The following is a 17478-nucleotide window of genomic DNA, read 5'->3' on the forward strand; positions in this document are numbered from 1 at the left end:
GCATAAGTTGTACAATAACACCGTCATTATGGTATCAGTATTTTATTTTCTCTGCAGGGACTCAGCAGGGAAGCAGGCTCATGATGCAAAAATGTGTTCAAAATGAGGAAAAATAGTTATTTTTCTACATCTAAAGCAAAAGTCCATCATATGTAATGGATATAATTTAACTTTCAATAAGATTATGCTTCTTTGACATTAGTATTTGTCATCAAGTAAGGTTGAGTCCACAGATTTAAATGCATTTTATGAGTCATAAGTCACTGTTAAATTCACACTGACTCACTTTTTCTTCAGTTACTAAAGAGTGTGACCTGTGTCTCATCCCATCTAAGAATATATGCTCACTAAATGGTTTAAATTAGACAAAATACTAAAGGAAAGCAGACAAAATCAAAATTCAAGTGTTACCTGTCAAGGTTGAGTTTGTGAGCCAGCATCCTCCAGTCATTGCCTCTGGTCTGCGGTGCATCCAGGCTGCCACACAACTTCTGTCTGATGGATAAAGGAATACGGAAGGCATTAGGCCCTGTTAAGGTTGTGATATTGCTGGCAGGGTCCATCAGGGATGTGTCTATGCACTGGACCTCCTGTGAAGATAAGAAGAAATTCTCTTAAGGTTTTTTATTTAACCCTTTAAAAAATAAATAAATAAAAAAAAAAACAAAGAAAAAGTGCACATATTTAATACTAAAAACACCATAGTATACTATGAGGTAATTATACTGTTTATATGTCAAATGTAAATATATCTAAAACCTTTAGGTGAGGACAAAACGTATCTCTCTTCTGTAACCAATTACACACAAATCACCTAATTAATACAAAGTGCAGGAAACATAGAAATCTGCTCCCAAGCACCCTTTCTCTTGTCTCACTGTCGATCTCCATCTCTTTCTAAACCTTCATTCCATTAATCTGCCACTCCTGGGCTGAAAGGAGGCCGCAGACTAATAAATGTGGCTTGGCAGAGGGAAACAACAACTGCCACTGCTGATGTGAATGATTACTATTTACTGCATCTACTTAGCCCCAATTTACAGCAGAATGCTTGCTGCCGCTGGAGACGGAGTGACTGATCCAAAGGGACATCTGTGACTGCTGAAATGAGATGCTTTAAACCTCCTTTACATTCCATTATTTAACACCACTGGGTGGTTAAATGTTTACAGATTTTTTAGTTAATGCAAAGTTCACCCAAGAAACTGATTAGATCATAAATTGATGGCAAGTTAACAAAATAGTTACTTTTGTGACCACAACAACAAACTCAGAGATTAGTTGACGGAACAAATAAAAATCACTGTAGTGCAAAAAGAAACTATTTCACCACATCTATGTCAATTATAGACACCTATTGCTGGGTACTACAGCTTCAATTACTGTACCAACCAGCAGACCTACTCGACTGAAGTTCCGTTTATTTTGACAAGTCAAACTCACAAGCAGATGTGAGTTGAACATCTAAAGCAAGAAAGCAGGCTTGGGCATGTGTTTGCGACAGACCCAAGCTCCCAGGACCATATTTGGCTGCATTGCACATATGCAAGCAGCTTGTAAATACTTCCTTGTGCCCCCATATCACAAGCACGACTTTTGAGACTTACACTTCAAAGGTAAGTTGAATATAATTATTTAAGAACTGATAAGCTTTGTTTAAAAAAAAGTTGCTGCACCCAATTAAATACTCAGTTGGTGGCAAAACATATGAGATGTAAAGAAATGCACCCAGTAATTTCAGATTAAAGAAAGAAGAAAAAGTGGGCTAATTGGCTATATATATATATATATATATATGTATATGTATATATACACACACACATACACAATGTACTCCTTTGTCTGGTGGAAAAAAGACTGTTCCGTGTGTCTATAATTAATGGCTAAAGAAATACTCTAAAGTGCACACATATTTTGTGACTTGGTGGTTACATTTCTGACTAAAATCAAAGAGGAGTTATTCATCCGGTGTTATGTGACCTCCAGCTGTAATATGAATGATTGAACAGTGTCACAGAACCATAACAAGAACCCTGACTTTCTGCCAGACAGAGGAAGAAACTTTGTGACTTTAGGACTTTTGGCATAGAAATGGAGACGTTAGAAGTCAGAAGGAATTCCCCTTTTTCTACTGAGTTGGTTTTAGTATGTATCACTTTATTCAGCTCTTGACTAGTTTGTCTTCTTTAGTTTTCTCTTACATTCTGTACAATCAGCATGAGCATAATAGTACGTTTTTGGGTGTTTACATGCAAACATCTAGAAACTTACCTCCTCCAGTGTGTTGCTGAGCTGAAAAATTTGTCCTTCTCCTTCTACCTGCCGCACACACAGTTTGCAGCTCATCTCTGTGGTGGCTGAACTTAGTCTCTCCAGGGTAAAAGTACAGTGAAGAGTTCTCTGACTTCCACTCCACACCTGGTAGAATGGGATCTCCTAGAGTGCATAAACAAATGGACATATAACATTAAAACACAGCTGGTAAACAGTCATTTTTGCTAAAACTGTATAAATTGTGCAAAATTACTCAGTGTTTATCCCTCTCACCTGATATTTTGCGATGAGTTTGCTCTTCCAGTGTGTGTGTGGCACATCGTGGATTGACAGTCTCAGATTATGTGTGCTGTCTTTGAAGTTCAGAGTCTTTGGCTCATCCAAAAGCTTCCCTCCCATTTGGGTCTCCATCTGAAGAACCTCCTACACAGAACCCCGCATGAAGAAAAGAAAACTACTTTAGTATTCTTCTGCATCTTGGGCTCTACTTAATCTTGCTCACTGAACCATTTATTTTTCATGCATAAGCAACTGCAGAGGGCCTTTATCTTGCATAATTACTCTACACAATGAACCATAAAACACTTGAAACACATGAATGTTTTTACCAAGATATCATCACACATCTGCATAGTTATATTTACTCAGCATGAACAATAAATAAATAAATAACTTCATATTGCACCTTTAAGACACTAAAATTAAATTGTTGACAGTATTAGATGACCTTAATTAATCTTATTACATAATGAGATTATATACTGAAAAATTATACACTGGTGTTTACCTCCTTACAGTATTATAATAAAATGCTAAAGCTAAAAGCTCACATTAGATTGTTCAAAAAAGCAATATATTCATTGTAGGATTTTGTTAACTTAGCATTTTAGATTTCAAATGCGTTTTTATATACAAGTAATGTGTTTCAAATAACATTTTCTGCAAAGAAAAGGAAAGTGGCATGTTTTACTATTTTGAGCTCCACTTGTTTCAGTTATGTTTTGCACACACACTCCTCTGGGAATTCTTCCTCATCCTCTTAAAAATGACTTCTGTTTATCAACTAATTCCCTGCCAGGGGACTACCCATCAGAAACACCAGTGTCTATAATGATAAACAAATGTATGGATACTAGTGATATACAACTCCAGCTGTATAGCACTATTTGTCTGTTATGTAAACAAGAAGAAAATGTAATAATTTGAAAAATCTCAAACCAATATTGTAATTATAATCTAACATAGAAAATACATTAAATGTAGAAAGTGAGCCATTTCACCTTTTTAAAAAAATAGCTTATTTTGAATTTTATGGTAGCACATATAAAACAAGTAGGAACAACATGTAGGAACCGAGAAAACCAGTTTTGACCTTTACTAGCAGGATGCTGTCCCATTCTTGTCTATTACAGTATTCTAGCTCCTCAGCTGTCCAGGGTCTCCTTAGTCATATTCTGTGTTTCATAATATATCAAGTGTTTTCACTTGGTGCAAAGCCTGGACTGCAGGCTGGCAGCTGGGTTCTTTCACTAAGATGCCATGCTGTGTTAATATAAGCAGAATGGAGTGTAACATTGCGTTGCTGAAATATGCAAGAACAGTCCTTGAAAAAAAAAAAAAAAAAAAAAAACTCAACATGATGGGAACATAAGCTGTTAAAACCCTGATGGGACCTTTCCAGACGTGCAAGTTAGCAGTTCCATTGACTCTAATACAAACTCATACCATCCAAAAAGTTATTATAATGAGGAATTTTAGATTGTAGTTGCTCTACAGTTAGTAGATGAGATTTATTTTTTTTTTATAGATTGCTGAACCTCCTCCTTGTTTTACAATCATGTTACTGACTTGTTGCCAGTTAACCCAATTAGCTCCAGCTATTTCCTTTTACTAGCACTTACTTTTCCCAGCGTTTAGTTGCCTCCATCCCGGTTTCTGAGGCATATCTCTGCCATCAAATTCAAGATAAAGTTTTTCATGAAAGTAAAATTATTCATTTTTGACCTGTGATTTATAGTGAATAAAATCTATCTAATCTAAAAGTTTAGCAGAACATTTCTTTTCTGTTTTTATTTACATTTTAAATAGTATCATAACTGTTTTATTAGATTTTTTTATAGCTTCCTGAAATGATAGCACATAAACAAAATTCAAATATAAATTTTTATTATGACATTTGATGCCCTCTCCCTCTTAAAAGTATTCCACGCCTTCTCTCACCAACTACATGGTAGTTCTGCTTCAAATACACAGCACACACTATGTTATCCACAAAGTCTCCATCGTTAGAGTCAACCTTTGAACTTCCCTTTCAAGTTAAAATAGTTTTCTTGAATTGGTGTGTTATCATGTGCAAAGCTGTGTGCCATGCTCAACTTATCACTGTGCACATAAATTACCAATGTTAATCTCCTGTATCAGATGGTTGCTCTAGTGCTTTGAATTTGTTTAAATTCTAATGCATCTCTACATTGACATTGCTTGACCCTGTTTTGTTTACTGCTCCTCGGTGCATCTCCAGAAGACTAGAGGTGAAGAAACTTCTGTTTATGACTTTATACAACCCTATCTGTTCAAGCCCTAATATATCTTATTTCAAATGCAAATTAACATAGAAGAATTTTAATATGGGCAGTACAAGTTAGAAGAAAATCCCTCAATGGGCTAAAGATCACAGCATTACACTCGACCCAAATTATTAAACACCCTCACTGTTATTCAAGGCATTGAAACTGTGCATACAGCTTCAATACATGCAGAGAATGCATGCAATAGACACTGTATTATATATAGAACTTATTTCAGGACATAAAAATGACAAGAACAATGCCTTAACAGGAATGTGAACAAATAAGTATCTAGCCTTATTTATTCTGTTCCAATACTTTACCTTAAGTGCATCTTGAGTGTCATCCAGACAGTAGACCCTGATGTGATAGTCCAAAGTTGTGCATGAAATAGGCCCAAAAACTGCCAATTTGAGCCTCTTAGCAGCTGCTTTGCTGACTGACTGGCCCACCAGGCAGTAAGTCCCCAGCGTCTCTGTCAGAATGTGACATGCCTCCGAGTCCATCTGCACATAGCAGGGGGTGGTGAAGTTTTCCTCTCCAACTACAACCACGTCCTATAGCAACCAACACACACACACACACACAAAAAGTCACATATTTCTATAAACAGTCAAGCTAGGTCATAGATAGGCAGCTAAGACTGGCATATTGATGTCAGCCTGCCATAATTTGCTGCTGGACAAAATAAGCTCAGCATTCCCTCAAAAGGTTTAAAACCTCTCTGTGCATTTAAAGGCATAATAATTTCTGAAAGGACTCTATTCTGCAACATCTACAGGAAATCAACATTGAAACCAAGAAAATTTCACATCAGTGATAAACAGTGTTGACCCTGAGATAACATGTACTGCTGATGAAAAAACTGTGGACATTTGTCTTATTGTGATTTTAAAAAGGGGAGCAGTATAAATAGTTTTCTCTCCTTTGTTGGGGAAGTGGAGCATGTTTGACTATACAGACAGCTATTGTTAAAACTTGCCTGTTGTTTGAATGCCAGCTTTATTTGTGAGTTTACGGGCTTTAAGCCACATTCTGTCTGTTAACATAACACAACTGGGTGTGCATTTGGAGTCATTCCCACTAATGTCAACAACCAGCAAGTAAGCAAGGTTGCAGTTTATGCCAAATGCATTTCATTTATGTAAACATGTAGTTTTCAATGTCACTGTTAGCTATACAGAATTAAAACAGTTTTTGTTTTAAATAATGGTAATTCACTTCATGAGGCATGCACAGAAAGTTTCATCTAACATACTAGGAATGTTTTTCTGTTCTAAACTTAAATGTAACCCCGTATATAGCTGTATAGGACTTTTGAAAGTAAATTGATGTGTTCATTAACAGAATAATACCACTTGTTTAAGGCCTTGTTTATGAAGCCTGTCCGATGACTCTGTGATAATCTGCTGGTTGTAGTTCATGTCATTTCTGCTGCTTTTAACAGCCTGAGTTATTGTAAACTATGCAGCCATTTGGGTTCAGGGGGGATGCAGAGGCTCACTGGCTTCCTTTTTTTTATCAGACTAATGCATCTTTAATTAGCTGTAAGTGTGAGAGTTATCATGCGTCTATGTGTTTGGAAACCAACACACTGTATAATGGGTGCTCTGCATGCACATATGTGAGACACATATTGAGTTCTAAATCACAGCTCCACTGGAATTCTGTGCCTACACGTGAGCTGAAACAATACAGAGGTAGGAAAGCAATATGGTCTGAATCTGTTATTACTGGTAATCACAACTGTGGCTGCTCCCCCCTGATACGAGGTGGAATTCAATTACCTCCCTCTCCCTGTTTTGGGGAAAACTTTCTGATGGGAAATGGATGTTCTACTGCAATGAGAGGAAAACAAATCGACCTCATGATGAAATTCCACTTTTCATTTTTCTCGTCTTTATTCACTCTGAGCAAACCCCTTCTGTGCATCTCTCTCTCATCCATACACACACTAAGACACACACACGCTGACTCTTATGCATGGCTAATTGTGCAGAGACATTGTGTTGAGCTGTGATAAGCAACAGAAGACAGCATACGGGGGCCTTGTTGACACAGCGATGCTGCAAGACAGCCTTATCACCCACACCCACACACAAGGATACGCACATGTATTCACACATACAGTTGTAGTCATACACACACATGGAATAGATTGCTGAGGTAGAGACTTCATGCTGAGAGACATGGGAGGAGGGAGGAAGAAGGCTAGTGAAAAAGGAAGGATAGAAACATAAGAAGAGAGAAGAGGAGGATGGCAGGAGCATAACAAATTGCCTCTGATAGGAGTCTTCAACCCCCTGCTTGTCTACTAGCCTGTAGGCATTTTCTATTTACCACATTTTCTCTTCTTTTCGTCCTTTTCCTCTCCCCTTCCTCAGTGCATATATAGTATATCTCTGTAATCCAGGTTATTCTTCTGCATGTGTACACATAAGATGTGTGAGCACTGTATCCATGACCATGTAAGAATAATTTAGGTGAGAATGTTTGTAGGAGTTTTAAATATTTCTGGTTTAAGTGTAACACTCACAGTATTAAATCTTGTGAAAAAAATAAATTTTTAACAATGTCAAAATTATTTTCTCTGTAGATTACACAGCACACACAAACACCCACCTCCCACTCTCCCATAGCCAACTGGTTCTTGAGTTGTATGAGCCAGTCTTCCTGGACATTGTCTGCACAGTGGTGGATGGTGAGGATCACTGGTCTGGTCAGCAGGGCTCCTGGAGGCCCACAACTCACCACTGGGCTCAGCACTGTCTGGATATCTTCAACCGGGGGTCTGGAAAATAGAGATAAAAGTGAGGTGAAAAGATGGAAACGGGTGAAAGGAAACCTGCATTATTTAGCAAGTTAGTGTGGGCTTTACTTGCAAAAAGCAGCGTAGTTGATCTGTGTTGTCACACAGTTCAAATAGTGGTCCTAAAAAGTGTTGGGTAGGTAGACAGTCTTGACCACTAAAAGTGTTTGGTGATGTACTTCTCCACACAAATCATGTCTTCTGCCTGTATTTTCTTGATTTATTATCAGTTTATATTCAACATTTTCTCAGGTTGAAGCTTTCGGACAGAGGGTGTGTACATATTACAGCATGCAAGTGTGAGGATGATAAAAAAATATAGACATAAGTTCAAATATCTGTGTCCTTCTTCCTCTTTGCTCTCTGAGCATGTGCACCTCTGTGTTGCACACATCAGCAGAATGAAGACTTTTGTATAAAACCCACCCATACGGCAGCTTCCCACAGGGTTTTGTGGAGGTGTGCAGAAGTGTGGATGTCTTCATTTGTAGCTTAGAAAAATAATTGGTGTGAAACAATCAGTACATAAGGTTTTATTTCCCTGATTTAGAGCTTTCTTGTGCAACTGGCTGCAGTGTTTGTATGAATTTCAATCTTTCCTGCACTAATGCTGCCTAAATTCACTCTCACTTGATAAAATACGAACATAATAAAAATTGCAGCCTGAAAAATGCATGCATTCATTTAGACTGTCAAATATCATTGTCTATTGTTAATAAGAAGAGATACAGTTACAGACATTTCAGCATGTCAGAGTTTGGTGAGAGCAGGATAGATTACCTCTGCATAGATGTGAAATCAAAGAACAGAACAGATCAGAGCCGCACAAATTCAGTCAGGGAATGATTAGTGTAGTGAGCCCCAGCTGGAGTCAGTAGTTTGGAGCTCACAGGCAGAAGAAAATGATCATAGATCACAGACTGTCTTGCTTTTCATGGTACATCGGGGCATTGAAACCTCAAACACTTGCTAACTAATACATGTATGTTGCACTGCAGCAACAGAACAGCCTTGCCTCTTTTACAGAGGAATATGTGAAACTGCATATTGAATTCCATTTGTATCCATTATTTAGAAGCCTGCTTTCATTAGTAAATCTAAAAGCAAAATTACAAATCTTAGACAATACTTAAAAAAAGCAGCAAAACATTTTCCTTCATCTTCCAGAATACATGTACTCAAACACTGAGAATTGATAAAGCTGATAGATCTGTGTCTAGGAGTACTAATCTTTCATAGTATTATCAATTCAGCTGCTGTAGCTCATTATTGACTCATCATAGCTTCACATGGGCAGGAGAAACTATGTATGGCTCCAAGTATTGCACCTTTTGACTTTCTTAATGCAGAGGTCAACCTGTCCTTTATTGATTGTTTATGTTGTGCATGTTTCATCATGTCTACAGATATAATAAATGATTTGAGTTGTTTGGGTTAAGAACTGACACCTCACAGGTTGTAATAAGCCGGAGCACAGTATTCTGGCATGTGAAGTGTTGCTGTGGAACGTCTGTGTTGCTGACTAAATTTTGCTTGCTAGGTATTGAATGAGATCAAGATAGAGGACAGTGGAGAAATTTGATTTTTTAGAAATACCATAGCAAGTAGCATGGGGCCTAATACTAATTGATCACCATTGACTGTGGAGAAACCAGAATGAAAGCAGGTTGTTTGGTTCACACAAACTACAGTGTTACTAAATACATGTTTATCATTTACTCCTGGCCATGCAGATGATGTTGGCTCTTCTCTGTTTAATGAACATGACTTAAATTAACAAGATAAAAAGCTATGTATGCTGCTGATTTCATAAAAATATTCACAAAAACCTCAGGTGTAGAATTTTCCTCCTTTTCGTTCTTGTGTCCAACACAGATTTCTTCCTCACACATGTACACGGTTAGACATAAAAGCTTAAACTACAAGTAATAGGATTACAGTAATCCCCAGAGTAGCTACTGATTTGTTAGTTATTGTGCAAATAGCGATCTCTGTGCATTTGCTTTCAAAAGCTCGCTGTTATTGTTCTTTTGCTGTAAAGCTTGGCACGAAGTAAATGCACAACAGACAACATCAGCTTCACATGTTTCAAAATAATGGATGCGATATGTGTTTGGGTAATAGTCCAGGAGCTAAACTTTGGAAAACTAATTAGAGTGTGAATTAATTCTTTAGATTACTGTGCAGATTATGATGCTAATGAAGCAGTTATGACTGTGTAGGATATTAAATTTTAATCTGCTGAACTTAATTCTAATGCTGGTATTAATATATGATTTGTGGTATCATCTGATCTCTGCTGAATGACTCACCAAAAGTGTATGTGGATACACTATAAATAATAAATGCCTCATCTTATTCTGTACTTCATATGTCACACTGTGGAATACTCCCCACGCAACCTAACAAACAGGTGTGAGAAACCACTGCCAAGGAGAAAGACAGCGAAATACTAAGAGAGGAAAACAGAGAACCATAACAAACAGAGCGAGATGCATAAATGAGGAAAAAATGGCAACAACAGAGGACATGTAATGGAAAAGATGAAATATTTTGAGAAAAAGACACAAAGCTTACCTCAAGCTGTCCTTCCTGTGCACAGTCACACACATCTCATACACCCGACCCTGAGGGACAGCTCCTGCTGGAACCAACAAGCTCACACCTGCAACAAGGATGGAGGCAGAAATAATGAGATTCACTGAATTTATTCATTTCATAATGCACAACTGAATTATTGACTCTGCAACCCATTATCACTTTATCATTATGATTAATTTTTGAACAACCATTTTTGAAGGCATCTCATGAAAAACCTCTTAAATTATCAAGTATCTTCTTTACTTATTATCAAGTCAAAAACAGGTTTTGCCTGCACTGCTTTGAAATCATAACATAACCCTTCTGAAAGTTTTATGTCTTAAGTGTACTGGGCTTTTCAAATCCCTCCATAACAACAAAGGTGGATTCAAATTTATGCTTTAACTTTCCATTTCTTCTTTTAAACTGTTTCTTGGGGGGTTTTCCATTGTGCAATGAATCATCCTAAAGGGTCCACTTCCAGTTCAGCTTGACTTTTAGACAGATGGCCTCATATTTTCTTCAACCATCTTTGACATAATACAGAATTCACAACTGAATGGCTTATTCTGCTAAAGAGGCTTGTGTTTTCTGCACTATAAGCTGCATATAAAACAGGTCTGAACCAGACAAGAGTGCTTTTTGTGTGACCAAACATCAGTACCTTTGATTCATTTGACTGCAGCATATTATTCCAACAGTCATGTCCTTTGGCAAACGGTTGTTTTCCTCAGTTGTATTTGGTCAGCAAATGGTATTTCTGGCATGCCTCCCATACAAATCAAACGTATGCAAGCTCTTTCTCAATGTAGTCACAGTACTCTGACACCTACTATTGCAAAATTAGCCTGTAGATCCCCTTTGTCACATGTTTGTGTTCTCTGAGATTTTCCTTTTCAATTTTTATTTTGTTTTGCATAAAACTCTAAAACTCAATCACCAGATATATTTGTTTTTAAATATCCTACCACACTCATGCTTCAACAGGCTTAATCGTTTGATTAGATTGTGGCATAATGAGACCACACACTTCAACAGTAAAGACAATAGAAAATCTTGGGAGGTTGTCAGAGTTGGAAATAAGACAGATTCCACACATCACTCCCAGGAGTTTTTAATCATTGGCATTTAATCTGTAATACCTGAGTCCAATTTTACATATCTAAATGTGAAATTTAAGCAGGGATGTATTTGCTTTTCATTTGGCATTGATGTATATTTTCCTGTTCTACCTTATTTTTGGGCCTCATACACAGAATGTGAGGACAAATATGACTGTGAGACAAACCTTTAGAAAGTGAATATTGCATAATATGGGATCTTTAAAAACAAAATATATAAAAAAAAAACTGTTGTGATCTTACCAAGCAGTCCTTACAGTAACAACAAAAAATCAGTATAACGTATGATAAGCTGGCTTAGGCTTGTACCAGAGTTGGGCACGATAAGATGTCCTCCCTGACTGTTGAAAGATCCGTGTGCTGTACAAGAAGGATCTCGAGTCCGAGCCAAGCTTTGATTACGAAGGTTCATAGTGTCATTATTTTCCAACAGAGACTGAGTAACCTAGAAAAAAGGGAAAGGAGAGGAGTCAGAGTGATGACAAGCGTACACACAGGAGGTACAGGATATGACGTGACTGAAATACTTAAAATGACTTCACACATTACTTTATTGTTAACTTTTTTATTTGACCTTTAATATAAGTCACCACTATCCACTTATGCATAAAAGTGAGCTGCACCCACACTTAATGAATGCTGAATGATGTAAATATGCAGAAAATCAATATAGTGTAGGTTGAAGGAAAAACTGCTTCTGAAAGAGCTGATGCCAAGTTCTGCAGTCATATTCTACTGACACAGGAAGTTCATGGAAGTCCACAGAACTAACTATGTAAGGTCAATTTTAGATTGTAGGTTACTAAAGTTTTATTTTACCATCTTGATGCTCCCATCTGCCCTGTAATTGTACCATATTTATTAAGATACTCTCTTTTTGTCTGTCATTGTTCTAACCCCTAACCAAGTGCCACAAGGATGCTGTAGGGCAGAGCCGGCCGTCTGTGAGAAAACAGTAGATTTGCATTAGACTTTTAACTACCTGAGGGTAGTTGTAAAAAAAAGAAGAAAAAAAAAAAAAAGCTGACCTGTTTTTTATGTCTTCACCAAACTGTCTGCTGTGAGATGTAAATTGCAGGCTTAATGGTCAGGAGATTACATGTAAATCAGTGTGTCAATGACAGCAACCTGATGACAACTAAAACAAAGTGTGAGGCAAGGTCAGTCATTTGACACAGTAGAAGTTCAAAAGGGTAACAGTTTAAAAAAAAAAAAAAAAAAACCATAATAACAGATAAAATCATCAAAAGATGCCCCCTATCTGCAGAGCTCAAAGATGGGGAGCTCAGCTTTCACACTGCCTCAGGACAAGAACTGTGATGAAACTGAGGGGCTTCATCTGCGTTTGTGACAACTGGCTGTGGAGGTATGCATGCCATGTCGTTGACAGTCATAGGGAGGAAACTGGGGCACTGAGTTGCATGTTAAAAAGTGTTTGATTTTTTGTTTGACTGAGTAGCTGTGTGCTTTAGTCCTCCTCTTCATGCTTTTGCAGAATGAAGGAATATCCCACGGTAAACATGATATGTTACAGTAAAAGAAGAAAAAAAGAATAAAAATAAATAAATGGAGATGAAAAATATCTGCATTTTCAGTTCATGCTGCTGTAACATTACCTTAGGAGACAGTTTAGATGTGATATCTCCTCCGAGGTCATCCTGTGGTGTGACCAGACCAGATGAGTTGTACACTTTGATCTTCAAGTTAGGGAGAGGATCCAAGAGAGGAGAGTTGGTCATTGGGATTTTATCCGACACATCGTGAAGGGCATAAACTGGACCTCGGTACATTGCAGCAGCATTTGTCAAGTCAGGGGGAGCTGTCAGTAGATCGGCTAAAAAGATAAATAGGATTGGTCAGGAAGAAATGTCTTACATTTATGCAACTGATGAGAAAACATAAAACATGAAAGCCAGCAGAGATGAAAGAATGTGTCTGTAGCAGATTGATTTATTTATTAATTTTTTTATTTTTCTAATCTTCAGCGTAACAGTTACCATTAAATAGCCGCATAGCTGTAGAGGCTAAACAAAGTTGGTGTTCATCTAAAGTTGGTTTGATAAGATAATGATGTAAAAAACGGCATAACCTGGATGAAGTACTAGTCATGGATACTGCACATGGGGTCAGGGATATGGTGTGTAGTGTGTACTCTATAAGCAATGATTAATCTTCAGCTCAAAGGCATTTAAACCTACAAAACCTATGATACATAAATCGACTAGAACTACTCAGAGAGCACAGACCTCTGGCAAGCCATTTTTTTTTTTTTTTAAGCCAATGACTGTGGGTATTATTTTTGATTTAGAAGCTCTAACAGCAAAATGATCCCTTTCTCCCCATAGTGAGGAATCCTTTAAAAATTCCTGGATCCAGGCTGTGATCTGAATCATTCCAAAAATCTTGTCACTTGTTCCTTATTCCATTTTTAATCAAAATCTGTCCATAACTTTTTGAGTTAAGTTGCTAACAGACAGACAGACCGCTGAATACATGACCTCCACCTTGGCGGAGGTAACAACAGAACAGCCACAGATTCTATATTTTGCCTAAGTCTTGTTCTCAGGGACTCAGACATCCCACAAAAGAGGCTGTAACACTTTAATCATGTCAGTCAGGGCTAAAATTACACTGGCGTTTTTGGGGGAGCCTTATTTTCAGCCATACACCGCGACCTCTCCAGTCACATGCACACACATATTAGTGCAAGTAGTGGTCAAAAACATGCCTACTGACAAAAATCCTACTACTGTATGCAGCTTGTTGAATCAGAAACAAGGACGGAAATGATTATTACATAAAAACATATTAAAATAAGCAATGCATCTACTTTGAAAATACACATTTTGTACTTATGCAGCCAAAAAAACACTTTGAAGGGCCATCTGCCACAATGTTAGCCTTGGTTCTTTGAGGGAACTGGACAGATACTGCAGCCACATTTTACTTACAGGATTTACTTTTCCAAATATAGTACCCTCCATGTAGCCCTGAATCATGCTCAGATTCTCAGTCAAGACTTTAGAGCCTATCTTGTTCCAGCCCATTTCAGTTGCAGGCATTTTACTTTTAGGGGAGAACCTAACAAAGCCAAAGCTGACTTAAATAACTCTCTTTAATTAGAAACAGTTGTTTGAGATTTAATTGGGATTGAGAACATGGATGTCATGAAGGGGACATGGGAATCCAGACTTTGGAAAATGAAAAGTCTTGCTCAATATAAAGTGGTAAACCCAACTATACAACACTGAATAAAATAATGCAAATTGAAAGCTTTTCTGTGAATTATAGATGCAAAACAAAGACCTACTAAACTCTGAAAGACTCATATGCAGCTCACAGTGTTTCTATGTATGGATGTGATGCTTGGTACTAAAAAAAGGAAGAAAAATAAAAAGAAACGAGCTATAGTGTAGGGGTTAACTAATCGAAACTGAGTAAGGATGTGTTTCTGTCTGTCTTTTATTTCTCTCTCACAAAGTAAAACCAATCAAGGTTAAAATTGTGGCCAGACCTCTGATTTGTTCACAGTATTACTCAATATTTGATACAGTACAGCCACATCTTATAATGCAAACACCCTAAAGAGGGAGGAAGTCTATCCATAATTAAAGTCAGCATTCCTCAATGCATTTTCAAGTGGTTTGCTTTGATTGTAAGGCTAGTTACCTACTGAGAACAAATCCAGCTTTGTTCACAACAGGCTCAATGTTTTTGGGCATTGGGCCTGAAATCCTGTTGTTCTCTCTGAGAGACAATTTATTCTAATTTTAAAATCCCTCATTATCACCCCCTCCCACCACCACAACACACAGACACATGTACACACCTGTCAACTATCACTCTTTTCCTTTCTCTATCACCACACTGTTTACCCTTAAAGTCAGCGGGTATTCCTGCCAAATCATCCCCGCTGAAATTTAATTAACAACTAACAGAAAACCACAGGGAGAAGGAGACAGAGAGATTTGCAAGGACATAGTGCTTCATTAATGATAATCAGAGATGGTCCCTCAATGCAGAGTGATGAGCATCCTAATGCTTTATAGAAAAAATGTCCCCCCATCTCCATACATGCAAAGATGTTCACCTTTAAATACATACTATTATTTACAGCTTGCTGTTTATCAATTTGCATTGCACCTCCTGTGGCCCCACTTCCTTGTTTTGACTGCGTAATTCATTTTGAATTTCAATCATCAAGCTACAACTTGCCACACAAACACAAACCCTGAAACATTTACAAATGATTCAGGGTTTGTGTTTGTTTCAACAGTGACAAATATTCCCATTTCTCGCCTCTTTGTTTTCTATACATGCTCATTTTGAACTGTCTATTTGAAACATTTAAAAAAAAAAGTGGGATAGGCAACAAGAAATCAGCCAGTGCACTCTGTAATCTGCACATCAACAGACGCTGATTGTTCTTCTTTCAGGAAAACCTTTCCTAATTTCAGCAAGACAAGGCCAAACCTAGTTCTGTCCTGATTTTTTTAAACATGCTGACAGTTGGTTGTGTTTTGTTTTCAGTTAACATATGACTTCCAAACTGATACTCGGAGAAATAACATGTTTAGCTAATTAAAATCAATATCATTGCAGTGGCGTGTGTAATTCAGGTTCAAGGGAGTGCTGATCTGCATGTCTGTTTCCATATGGATATAAACTATGGCTTTTGTGAAAGCATTTTTACCATATTTTTAATAGTTTTGTTTCCTTTTTCACTTAAAACCCCAAAAATTAAAATAGTACATTTAGCAAATTAAAAAAAATCTAATATCAAAGTCATAATTAAATTTGCAATTAGATTTGTGTGGATGTGTGCAGAAAGGAAGAGATGACAGCACACACAGTGGAGGACATGAAGACAAACACTGAGAGAGTTTCTGCTGTGGCTGGAGTCAATGAGACGGTAGAGATGGAAACATAGCTAAGCGAAGGCAGAGACTCTGAGAGTAGGATGAAGAGAAGAAGATGCTGATAAACGGGAAATTTGATTGCCCTGAATGTGCAGATGGGAAGAAAAAAGGAAAAAGGAGTGAGAGACGTAGGGGGAGTGACAGAGGGAAACTCCTTGATGAAGGAGCGCAGTCTCTGGAAGACATAGTTTAATCCAAACCCTCAGAGACTGACGGTATGGAGCTTAGGAAAGAAAAAAAAAATGACAATGGCAATAATGCCTTTAAGTGGATGAGACAGGTACAGTTATTTACATGGAAGCATGGTCACATCTGTTACTCTGTATCCAACTGTAAAGCTCTATATCTGCCAATCTACATCTCGTCTGCACAGTAAAGCCTAAATCTGGAGAAACTGAATCCAAAGAGCTCTTTTTTAAAGGGGGTGAAAGAAGAAGAATCAGACACTTGATGTCAATCGTTAAGCAGTCAAAAGAATTCTCCAGGAAAAAATTTAAGGGCTCTTGCACATCTTAATGGTTTGGTGGCTTGTCAAAAATTAACCAGAAAAACAAAAGAAAAAGTTAAAATAAATATAAAATTTTTCATAGGTTATTGCAAAGAGAAGCAGGGACAGAGCATACTGTACCAGAGCAACACTAAGTGAAGATGCAGTACACAAATGTGTGTATTACCATAAAAAACATCATTGCATTAAATCTATTCATCTGTTTTTAGCCAATGAATTAAACAATGATGCAAGTCTACCTTTTTCTTTGACAACATGCTGATGTTACATACTGTACATAATCATCCATCAACCAATCAATAACAAGTATGTGGAGGTCCAACCTCATCATGACCTGTGGAGGACTTTCGGAGGTCATAACGTCAAGATGTTTGTGCAGTATGCCAAGTTTAAATTCTTTAATGGATTTGCAAAATTTGTGAAACCAAACTGAAGGAAAAAAAGAACAGTCCTTGTCCAACATCATCCCTGAGATTACTGTTTGTTTCACTGACCTTCTCACCTACAGAACAGTGACGCGTCTACAGCCTATCACACTGCATTCACACTAAGAGAAAAAGTGATGAGCAAATCATTACACATGACATACTTGTGTTAATTTGTAAACTGTCTTTTTTTATACACCTAAGAGTGCATACTACAATTAGTATTGTGTATAATTTGCAATGTTGTAGTAAAAAAAAAAAAAAAAAAAAAGCCA

The 17478-nt window shown here is 37.4% G+C and overlaps 1 protein-coding gene across 3 annotated transcripts in view; it reads right to left on the reverse strand.

Moving 5' to 3' along the window:
* LOC121649243 (netrin receptor UNC5C-like) overlaps positions 1–17478 on the reverse strand; it is a 195550-nt gene that overhangs the window by 4964 nt on the left and 173108 nt on the right. For 2 of the 3 annotated variants that reach the window (XM_041999908.1, XM_041999907.1), the window contains 8 exons: positions 12968–13185; positions 11661–11796; positions 10228–10315; positions 7464–7632; positions 5165–5398; positions 2548–2697; positions 2272–2436; positions 412–590 (listed from right to left, as the gene is read on the reverse strand). In XM_041999908.1, coding sequence (XP_041855842.1) covers positions 412–590; positions 2272–2436; positions 2548–2697; positions 5165–5398; positions 7464–7632; positions 10228–10315; positions 11661–11796; positions 12968–13185 — 1339 coding nt within the window. The remainder of the gene's footprint in view (positions 1–411; positions 591–2271; positions 2437–2547; positions 2698–5164; positions 5399–7463; positions 7633–10227; positions 10316–11660; positions 11797–12967; positions 13186–17478) is intronic. The other variant, XM_041999909.1, reaches the window with a different exon arrangement.

The sequence above is a fragment of the Melanotaenia boesemani genome, chromosome 11 (assembly GCF_017639745.1).
Source record: "Melanotaenia boesemani isolate fMelBoe1 chromosome 11, fMelBoe1.pri, whole genome shotgun sequence".
NCBI lineage: Eukaryota > Metazoa > Chordata > Actinopteri > Atheriniformes > Melanotaeniidae > Melanotaenia > Melanotaenia boesemani.